The 11,740-nt window shown below is 41.5% G+C and overlaps 1 protein-coding gene across 2 annotated transcripts in view; it reads right to left on the reverse strand.

Moving 5' to 3' along the window:
- Nucleotides 1-11,208, reverse strand: part of LOC125714361 (serine/threonine-protein phosphatase 2A 56 kDa regulatory subunit gamma isoform-like) — a 28,012-nt gene extending 16,804 nt beyond the window's left edge. For both annotated transcript variants that reach the window (XM_048984893.1, XM_048984892.1), the window contains exons 1-3: nucleotides 11,053-11,208; nucleotides 10,120-10,185; nucleotides 5,840-6,002 (exon numbers count right to left, since the gene is read on the reverse strand). In XM_048984893.1, the coding sequence (XP_048840850.1) occupies nucleotides 5,840-6,002; nucleotides 10,120-10,185; nucleotides 11,053-11,079 (256 nt within the window). In that variant the 5' untranslated portion in view covers nucleotides 11,080-11,208. The remainder of the gene's footprint in view (nucleotides 1-5,839; nucleotides 6,003-10,119; nucleotides 10,186-11,052) is intronic.
- Nucleotides 11,209-11,740: the final 532 nt, after the last annotated feature.

Below are 11,740 nucleotides of genomic sequence, written 5' to 3' on the forward strand. Positions count from 1 at the left end.
ATAAAAAGGTTCCAGGGGCTGGAAAAATGGCCGACACTGCTTTGCTTTCACCTTAATGTGTCAGTTTGTGGGTCTCAGGACAACAGGACGCGACACGGGGAGAATGAATTCCGTTATACTCGGTAACTGTACAACAGCAATAAAGACTGCATAAAATAAGGATGTGTAAATTTAAAGCAGCATGACAAACATTAACCACCAGATGGCAGCGTTAGGTAAGAAATGCTCGGCCGCATACAAGTCTTTGGCTATTAGTAGGTCAGGTCAAGTAGGTTTATTTGTCATTTCAGCCATATACACAGTATACAGTGAACGGAAGCATTGTTCCTCCAGGGCCAAGGGGCATGAAAAAAACCAAAGGACAGAACAACACAAGTGCAATTACAGGACAAGACAACATGGAGTGCAGTCGACGGTAGTAATAGTGCTAGTTTGAATAGATATTTGAATAATTATTATTACTGATACAGTATTATAGCATATACTGTATTCTGGCAGCAAGAGCAATAAATAGTGCAAACAATAGTAGCAGCAGGAAGATAGCGTGCAATGTATAATAAATGGCATTTGAAATACAGTTTGTGATTCAGTTCTGATTCAGAAGTCTGACAGCCTGAGGGAAGAAACAAACCCATCTGCTGCACTGAATACAAGCTAAAGGACCTCAAAGATGGAGCAGAGCAGAGGTTAATAGGCTGTGGACCTTTTGGATGTGATTGGGTGTTCCATAGCAGAACCTCCATCATGACTAAAAAGAACTGAAAAGCTATTCCAGACTTATTCATACACTGAGACATTGTCATTCTGACGGCAAGCAGCATGGTGATGCAAACACTATGGCAAATCCCTTTATAGAAAGGTTTTTACCCACACACAGTGCTAAAGCCTTTTTAGAATGTCATTCATCTGACCACCATGCCAAGGAGCCCTACAGCATGAAGTGTCTGAGCATCTCCACCAAATATAACTGATAAATTTGAAGCCAAGCCCAGCCAGCATCCATCAAACAGTTAAGGTTCGTAGCTTGTGCAACACTGAAATCAGACCACTGGCACACGCTAGAGGCAAAGGCATTAAAATGCAGGCACGCCAGCCAGGACGATATTTTATCAATATTGTGCCTAATTCTAAATGAGAGGCAACAGAAGTGGCATATTATCATCTAGGGCTTCCCAGCTGTGCACAGAGCCGTCAATAGGAGCCTCAGAGAGACATGCATCACAGATCTTAGTTTCGTTTCTACAAAATTGCAGGTTAAGGCTGACACTCCTTCAATATAGTTTTCGGCACCTTCCTAATGTAACTATATGTGAAGGCAGCAAATTTCCCTAGGTAGCATGCAACAACGACGATGAGGAAGATGAAGATAATGTGAAGAGGTAATAGGCAATGTGTGTTACATAAACAATGTATGTAGAGTTGAACAATGTCTCATATAATGGATTAAAGAGACTCAAATCTCCAGAGGCTGGTTTGGCCCCTAATATGTAGACATGACTCATCCTACCAGTACTTTCTTCTCCTCAGAGCAACATCTCCTTTGATTCATATCTCCAAGGTCACACTGGCTGCATTTCACTCTCATTGCTCACCTTATTCTATATCCCCATTAAACAGGCAGGGAAATCGCCAGTAAAGATAGCTGATGCATCAGAGCAGAGAGCCTACAGTATATCAGAGTCATTCCTGCGGGGGGGTTGATATTTAAAACGGCACCCTGAATCTTAGCTATATCCAATCTTTGTTCCACAAGTCCAGTCAGGTCATCTGCATATTCAGCTTAAAATCAAAACTTGCTGTATAGGAAACTCTGACAGAACCATATTCAGTGTAATTCCAAAGATTTAAACAGTTGGGGATTTTATAAGCACTGAGGTGAGCCAATGGTGTCTGATTCATTTTGCCGTTTTCCAAAGTTTTGGTCGACCTGTGGATAGATTTTTCTTGATGAACCCGCCCGAGGTCCAAATTCGTAGAGTTGAAGCGTCTCGACCCATACACAGTTTAGCAGGAGGACTTCCAAGATTTCGGTTGAGGTACAAGTCGAAAAAAATTTGACAGATCCATTCAACGTCTGAGTTGGTCAAGTTAAGAGGAGTTCCAAGGTTCTCCTGTATAACAAATGCTTGAGATAAAACGTGCGGTATAATTCATCAATGATGACGCTCGGGCGCGCAGACACATCATGGATATGTGCCCAGGGAATATGAAAAAGGTGCTGACATATTAGAAGAGACACATCCATGTTCATTAATAATTACACTATTCAAAGTGCAAAGGTAGAATAGATGCACTAATACTGTAATCATTAAACTAAATGAGATGGGCACGCTCAGTAAAGTGTGGTTTCAGCAATGGAACATTGCATACTAGCACTGGCATGATACCAACACCATGACTATGATACCTGCCTAAAATATTTCAATACCGATACTGAAACAAAACAACAAAAAGCAAACAAATTTAAAGGGTAAATAGGTTTTTTTAACAACATTTTGACAACATTGGTAAAATTAAATAAAATATAGGCTATTTTGTCACAGGTGCAGAGAGATACTGAATATGTTTTATATTATATGAATATATGAAAATTATTCAGCTGCAGCTGCTGAGCTATACAGCCATTAACCACGTTTTAATACATTTATATCATCAATAATTAGATTATTGTAACTTAAATCGAGGTCATGCTGTTACTAAAGCTTACACAGTATTCTGTGTTGTCCCCTGTACTTCAGTTTAAGTGATGTGGTTTACATTTCCTTAAAACTGCAAGACATCATTTAATAACTAGAAATACACTTTCCTGGCAGAGGTCTGCACTCTACTTGAACAAACGTAAAAAATTACCTAAAGAGATAGTCAAACTAAAGTTAACGTCACCCTTACTAACGCTTCTCAAACCGAAGTGGTAGAAAGTTCCCTTGTCAAAGTAAATTACATTCATTTGACTTATGTTTGAGGGACAGTCCTGATAATTACGTTTCACACTCACACTACCCAGTCGCTCGAAATTCTTCAAATACGTCAGAATGTCTGTGGGCAAGATGCTTTGCCAAGTTCGATGTGTTGGCTCCCTTCTTCTGCGTTGATTTAAAACATCTTCTACACACAAGCTTTGTGGCGTCAGTGGGTTTGACTGTCGGCAACGCAAGCAAAATAATGTCATATTTCGCTTTGTACGTCAAAAAGGTGTGGATGGTTGGCGTCAGCACTTGTACTTGCAGCCATGGCTCTCCTGTGATAGTGTGACATTCGTGTCCCTTACAGGAATGATACACTCATGCTCACTGACTGAAAGGATTCACTCTTCATTATTCCACTTGTCCTCAGAAATATGATGAGTGCTGCTTCTTTCCGCGACTATGGGCAGTGTGGCATGTAAGTGCCGCTGCAAGTGAGCATATGAATGTTTGGATACTAAACCTGGGACTGAACATATACTCCTGCAGTTAAAGGACGAGCAAGTTGGAGAACGAGAGATCCAAAGGAGTGAAGGGGTTGGTGAATGAGTCGGGGAACGGGACACTCATGCAGGCTACTGAATGAGAGAGCCGTACCTCTGAAATATGGTAGATATACACCATCTACTGGTGTAGAATATAGCCTACTTGTGCAATGACTTCCTATATGTTGCATTTGGATATCAGAGATGCAACATTTTCACAATTTAATATTATTTTAAAGGTTTGTCAGGGCTCATTAGTTGACTATGTGATGAGATGTTAGGTGTTTAAACAAACATGAGTAGTTAAGGTACAATGTTGAGTTCAATAACAAATGTTGTCATCGATGCTATTTAGCTTATTCCTTAGCACTACTTATAGGCGTTTCAGATCGATTTCATGAAAACAGGAAGTGGCACGAAACAGGAAGTGAACGAATCAGAAGGTATCATTTAGAAGTAAATCAAATGTAGCGGGTCCTAAGAAAAGGGTAATTTCGACCATCACTACTCTCCTGCAGGGTGAGAGAAAAAAAATGGTTGATGCCCACTGTGCCAGAAGGGAACCGTGACACAAATCACAGGGAATATTCTTAAAGTACTAATAAAACGAAAAATAACAAAGTGTTTAATAACGAGGTATCAGAGTACTTTTTCGGTATTGGTGTACCATGCAACACTAATGTACACCACTTCATTTTCAGATTATGTATTTCTATACATCTTCATGAATAATTCTACTGTTTATATTCACCTCCAGGGTCTGTAAATGAGCGACAACTATTGAAGTGCACATGCAAACATGAATTAAAATTCAGGGATAAAAGTACAGTAGTCTGGAAAACCAAAAGGTGTGCAAGAGTTGCTATCAACTCAAAAAGCTGAAAACATCTCGTTACAGCAGAAATTGCCTCTTTAGATATTAACAAAGTTTAGTACACAGTGAAAGGGCTTGGAATGCAAAAATGTGGGTGCCTGCGGACATCAAAGGTCTGTGATTAAGAATTGCCTGGCTTGCCAGAAAGCTGAATATCAAATATAAACTTAACTTTACTGTGATCGAAAAGTCATTTGGAGAGTTTAGGAAAGCCGATTTGTTACTTCAGGTAATACAGAGACTATGATTGGTCCAAGTGATATTACTGATCTGTGGGCATGAACATAACCAGGCCTTTGTTGTTAAGTATAACATATATTCAAAAGTCACAGAGAAAAGGCATAAAATAAGATCTTAGGATTTTGTGCATGAATATCGAATCGTGAAAACGAGTTTCGTGGTTAATCATATTTTCTTCCCCATCCCTAGCCGGCAGATGGTCTTCTCAAGTATACTGTACAGTACTGGCATAATTTATTGGAAAACCAAAATGTTCCCAAAGTACTGATTACGACTGACTGTATCCAGCATTATCCGTATCAGGAGAATAACATTTTTCTGCTAATTAACATCAATAACTTAAGCTGCAGGACTAATTGCATGTAGGTTTTTGATGAACCACCATCAAGGGTAGTTTTGTACCGTCACAAAGAACCAAGCCATTCAGCACAGTGCAGCTCAGAATATGGCCTTTTTCCCTCAGATAATCCGAGCGTAACGGCGCTGACGACCAGCACGTATCTGCATGTTGACCAATAAGGTCGTGCGCGCAAGCATCTCTGTTTGGTCACGCTTTAGTATGCAGGACCATGTCAGCATAATTTATATTGGAAAACCGTCTCTCTGCAGTACAGCTTGGTTCTTGGTGGCAGCGGAAAAGCACCACAAGTCAACTCCGACCCTCCAGAAAAACACGAATAGAAACAAGATACAAAACTACACAAATAATGACTCCGCAGGAACAGGGTTAGGACTTAACTAAACACGCACGCACGCACACGCACACACACACACACACACACACACACACACACACACACACACACACTTTGTGAGGACCCTCTGCTGGGATTAGTGCTTTTCCCATAGAAAAGAACAATGACAGCCCTAACCCTAACCCCACCCAGGCCAAATCTTAACCATAAGTAACCAAACAAAAATACGAGACTTACAGCATTTTTAGTTTTGTGATTGGAGTCAAACATTTTTTTGAAATTGAGTTTCCCTACTTGTGGGGACAGGAAAAATGGTCCCCAGTAGGTTGAAATAACAGGTTTTCATCAAATTGTAGAGACATTTGCTTTTATTTATTCATTATTTTTATTTATATTATATCCATCCATTTTCCAAACCGCTTATCCTTCTGGGTCATGGGGGATTATATTATACATAAACATACATTAAAAATGTCTCTCTCGCTAACCCTAACTCCACCCCACACACACTCTACATATATACTGGAAACAAAGGTTCAAGAGAGAGCCGGCTTCAGCCAGCACCATCGGTTTACTGAATACCTTTGAAAAGAGGTAACTTCTGGAGCTCCCGGTTGTTGCTCAGGGTGAATCTGGATGAGCCAGGCCTCTTGTCCTTCCTGACGGAAGAATGCGAGCTGGACTGCTTGCCCTTTATCAACTGCGTTGTGGGTGGGAGGTGATTGCTGTTCTTCTGCCTCCAGCTCTAGAGGCAATAAGAGGCGGATGAATGTTAGGCTGACTCTAAATGGAAGGTCATGGGCCAAATGCAGACAGTGCGCAGTTCAACAGAAGACCTCAGTCAGCAGTTGTGTTAGATTTAAATGCACCAGCTCCCAGTGGGAACAAGGACGGCCTAATTTTTGAATGAGTAGAGCATAGATTCTCCCTGCCCAGTAACCTGAGTTGTCATATAGACACAGAGCCTTTACAAGAAAATTTTAAAATTCAATTAATCAATCAATTCCACAAATTCTCAAATTAACCAATAAAGCAGTTTCTCACACACGCACACACACACAGTGGGCAGCTTATAAAATGTCAATTCACCTTATTTTTGTACAGTGGGAGGAAATCAGAGTACCCTGAGGAACCCCACACAACAGAATAAGAATGGGCAAACTCACACACCTGAACCCCCCAGCCTAGTACGGATGAGGGGGCAGTGCTACACTACCTGACCAAAAGTATGAGGACACCTTACCATCACCTGTGTGTGCTCGCTAAACATCCCGTCCCGAAACCATGCGTACTACTATGGGAATGGTCCCCCTTTGCTGCTATAACAGCCTCCACTCTTCCGGAAAGGCTTCCCACTACATTTTGGAGTAAGGCGGTGGGAATTCAGCCATGAAAGCATTAGTAAGGTTGCGCAATGATGTCAGCTGCAGTCAGCATTCCATTTCATCCCAACGATATTCACTGGGAATGAGGTTAGGGCTCAGTGCAGGTCAGCCAAGTTTTTCCACACCAGCCTTGCAAAACCATTGATTTATGGACTGGGCACAGTGGCACAGTCATGCTGGAAAAGGAAAGGGCATTCTCCAATCTGCTGGCACAAAGTTAGAAGCACATAATTGTCTTTGTATGTTGATGAATTAAAATGACCCTTTGCTGGAACTAAGGGGCATGGATCAAACTGTGAAAAACTGCCCCAAAGCACTCACACACTCAAACAGGTTCTCCTGGCACCTGCCAAACCCAAAATCCAGCTGTCAGACTTCCAGAGAGTGAAACGTGATTCATCATTCCACTGCTCCACAGTCCAATGTGACGTGTTTACACCAATCGAGCTGACGCTTGACGTTGTGCACGGCAACATGGCCAAGGAAACTCAGACCAAAAAGCTGCCGACAGACAGTTCTCACACCGACACTGCTTCCCGAGACAGTCTGGAACTGCAGCAAGCGTCTCCCCTCAGGAAAAGCGATATTTCACACGCCATACGCTTCAGCACTTCCTGCTCTGTGGTCACCTAGTGTGGCCTGCCTCTTTGTGGCAGCGCTGTGGGTGCCCCTAGACACTTACACTTCATAATAATAGTAACGGTTAATCTTGACAGCAATCTGACAAACTGATTTATTGTAGCGGTGCCATCCTATGATGGTGCCAGGTTTAAAGTCACTGAGCTCTACAGTAACACACATTACACTACCAGGGACTTTTGAGGTTGCATGGCTGTCTCTGATTTTATGCACCTATTTGCAAACGGGTGTGACTTACATAGATGAATGCAATAATTGGAAGAGGCTTCCACATACTTATAGCCAGGGAGTGTGCAGGTCGTGACTGTGCGCGCGCGCGTGTGTGCGTGTGTGTGTGTGTGTGTGTGTGTGTGTGTGTGTGTGTGTGTGTGTGCGTGCCCTCTGACAGAATACGCTCCTGCCTTTTGCTCTATGTTGCCTGGCAAAGAGTGTAGCCACACCTCCAGAACTGGATAAGTGGTTGGAAGACGAACGAACAGGCTCTTATCACAAGCTGAACTCTCGCGAATTAGGCAAAAGGGAAACAAAAAAAGATCACAAAGGGGCTTGTTAGAGCAGGAGCTGATTTAACGTGAGGCTCCATATCGTTTATACTACTGCAAATAAAAATAATGACTGCTGTAAAAATGGAATCACGACAGACTTTTCACTTGAAAACCATGATTGTAAATGTTCTTCCTGAAGTTAATGTGTCTATAAACCACAGTAGCTAATTTGTCCAACTCCAAATATTGTTCACTAGATCCACTGAGGGAAGCACTTCATGTTAAACTGCAATAAATCTGACAAAACTTGTTAATGATGCAACTACAAACGACTTTCACTGAATATACACCATTTTAGATGAAGACCAGGGTAGCATTTTGAATTAAATCACTGCAGTGCATTTAAACATTTCACAACACTTTCTGCTATACTATTAATTCTAATTTTTACTTCAGCTGCACTTTCAGAAAATCACTGTCAAATGACCCATAATAAATGATCCCTCTAAAAAAATGAAAATAATGAACATCCTGTGATTTGTTAAGGATAAATGTTCATGGTTTTCAGGGAATACCAAACACAACATGGGTCTTGGCTCAGGCCACAATGAACAGTCATGTTTTCAGAATTTGTATCTTTCCATCACAATGGACATTTTTGGACCAAATGATGCAAAAGTCTCTATGTGGGTAACAATAATATATCCCCAAATACAACTGCATTATATTAAATCGCCAAAACAAACTTTATCCCAAAAAAATCTAAGACAGTTGTCCACACTCAAAGATTTACACTCTACTAGAGACACACCTTAGTAGAAAAATCTCAAGCAGGGGGGTAACATAACACAGGCTGTACACATTCATAACTGAGGAGACACTGGGAGAAGCCTGACTGCGATCTGCAGGACGGCGGGGCTGGACATCCAGCCCGGCCCTTTCGTACGTGAAATGCCAGGCCTATGTCTGACACGTCTTCAGTATTCCCGTCTAAAGCGTATTTCTGCTCCGCACACGCAGACGGGAATAATAATAAAGAACTATGTTACTGGTTTATGTACTCGGTATGCTATACTTTTTAATCATCATTCTAGAGTTTACTCTTTTCATGTGAGAAAATGGAAAAGTTTACTGTAAAACAATATGCCGTGTTACGCTCCATGGTTCGAATCACAGCTTGGCTAACCTAACCGCTAACTCTGGGGTGGGCGATCTTATCCACAAAGGGTCAGTATGTATGCAGGTTTTCACTACAACTCATAATTAGATTACTACAGTAATTAGAGGACTGATTGGCTGAAGAGTCCTCACACCTGGGTTTGGTAGACTTAAAGGTTACCCCAAAAACCTGCATATACACCTACCCTTTGCGGATAAGATTGGCCACCCCCGCCCTAACCCCTACCCAACCCTAACTTTATCCATAATTTTGGGCGCTGCAAAATTCTTCTAGAAGGAACGGTATGATTGACAGGCTCGTGAGGTTGGATATCCACCTCTGCCTTCCTGCAGATTGCAGTGAGACGTTCTTGCACATTGGCAGAATATGAACGTTGCTATTTACAAGTATGGCTAACATACTCTTTTGAACAAGAAGCAACCAATATTGACTGAACAGTATAAATACCAATCTGCAGAGAACAGCAGCACTTACAGAGCCAGGATACAGAAATAGTTTAATGAAGGACCATTAATTCTCCATGATTTCTAGCCTGTGGAAACGCCCAGTGATCCCACAGAAACCAGCCCATACAGTAATTCTAATGTCAGTAGTGCCCCATTAATATCTAGACCAAGTGGTTCAGAATTAATTAAGGACTTTTTAACCCCAGTGATTAGTTGTGTCACAGCACAAAGACAAACACAAGCTGCTTCATTAAATAGCCATCTGTGTGATGGAGGACGATGCGAAAACTACTTTGATGAAAATCAGCCACGTGGCAAAAACTGGGGAGTAAAGAAGTGTGGAGGCACATCAAAGCTAACACACATGGAGGGAATACAACGTGAACGCAACAAAGATGGATAGAAGAGAACAGAATGCTCTAACAGAAAGACATTCATGCATTAAACAGGTAAAAGTAAGGAGCATTAAGCAGGGGTGGTTCCAGGGTGAGAAGATACCATGCTTTAACCTAGAAACAGTGTCTCTGTTGTCTTAAGGTGCCCTGCATTAACACTACAATTCAAGCAAGGCAATTAAATGTGGCTTGTTTAGGCATTTCACTTAAGTATCACGCGGACACCCACAGCGGTAATTGCACGGGCACTTTCCTAGAACACCGTACAGCTCTCTAAACACAGGAAAAAAAACATCTGCCGCATTTACAAATTAGCCAGACTCTTCGTTTACCTCGTTCTCTGTTTCTTGTGCATCTTTGTTTCCAGTTTTCGCCACTTTTCCTGATTTTGTAGTTTCCTGAAACATAGGGTTTCTGTAAGATCTCAAAGTCAGAAGAAAGACACGGACATTAAATCAACACACTTTATTCTTGGACCGAGTTCGCGTTGACTTGCCAGTAGCAGTGCGGGGTGTCTCACATGTTAGCTTTTCTCATTTTAACGATTACTTTTGATGTGAATGGATACTATCACCCTCATTTCAACCGCCCCCCCAACAACAAAAAAATCAAGTAACATCTCATCCACTGTCTATCTGTATTATAAAACATTAGTTACACAATACACTAAATCTGATCCATTCGTGCTTTAAATTATCATTACCATAATGTTTTGGAGGGTAAAGTACAAAAAAACGAACATAAGCCTGTTCGTTAGCTAGATGGCTATGTGGGAAAACTGCACATTCTGGAAAGTCCCATTATTGCACCAAAAAGTTAATGCACAAAAAAATTCACATTCGCGAAAAGGATCAGATACCTTTTTAACAATATTAATAGCTATGTATTGCAGACTAATTTACCTGGTAATTTTTGCCCATTCTGCTAGCTACAGATGGTCTAGCACAAAACGAACTAGCCAGTAGTTGGCTAACTAGTTACCGAAATCAAGTTTACCGTAAACCCCTATGAGCGTAAATATTTCTAAACTTGCAGAGTGATAACACGCAATACACTCCCATAAACTCAGAGCTAAACATCATAATTAAAAAGGAAGGACATCATCATTCTGAGATTACCGGTTACTTGCTACTACATCCCCGCAGAGTCGTCTAACGTTAGGCCTCATTCATCCATTTGCTCCCTTTACCATGTAAGCATTCCATTCCATATTTGAAACAAATGTTTAACATAAAAAAATAAATTCACATAAACATCCAACCAACCTTCTCCTTTTTCGTTTTATTCGGCATTGCGGATTTTAAAACCGTCCCTCTCGCCCCTGTCAGTCCTCTCTCGGGTCCGCGGTACTAGTCACTGACTGCAGCGGTTCGTCTTTTTCTCCGGCCCAGTTGATTGGCTGCTGTCGGTCAGGTGACCGAACCTGTAGTGGGCACGCTGACAGCAGAGAGCGCTGGCAGACATGACCTGGTTCCACCAGCCGCTGTAGATACTTGGTAGCCAACCTGATTTCGCTGACTTGCGACTTTCCGTGCATGGGTGTCCTGCTGAAGGATAACTTCCATTGTGAAATTATCACGATCAGTTGAAAAAACGAATTTTATGCTATCATAACACTACGAAGTTATAAACAAACGGTGTGATAGTCTCGTAAAATTAACTATGAACGCAGGAACGCATGGATTTTCAATGCGTATAACTACAATGCCTGTTAATCATAAGGTAAAATGTGCCACGGAGCGTTTAAACCTTAACATCTATGGGAGAAAACGTGAGCGAACTGCAGGTTAATGGTACAGTTGCATATTGCTATTAGCGAGAGTATAATGTACCCGTTATATTTTATAGCCAGTGTTGCACTAATGCAAATATTCTATCCCTTCAGTCGAAGCAGACGAGTGTTGCGGTGTGGACGGCGGTAAAAAAAAAATAAACAAAAAGAAGTGGCTTAGC

Source organism: Brienomyrus brachyistius, chromosome 19 (assembly GCF_023856365.1).
Source record: "Brienomyrus brachyistius isolate T26 chromosome 19, BBRACH_0.4, whole genome shotgun sequence".
Taxonomy (NCBI): domain Eukaryota; kingdom Metazoa; phylum Chordata; class Actinopteri; order Osteoglossiformes; family Mormyridae; genus Brienomyrus; species Brienomyrus brachyistius.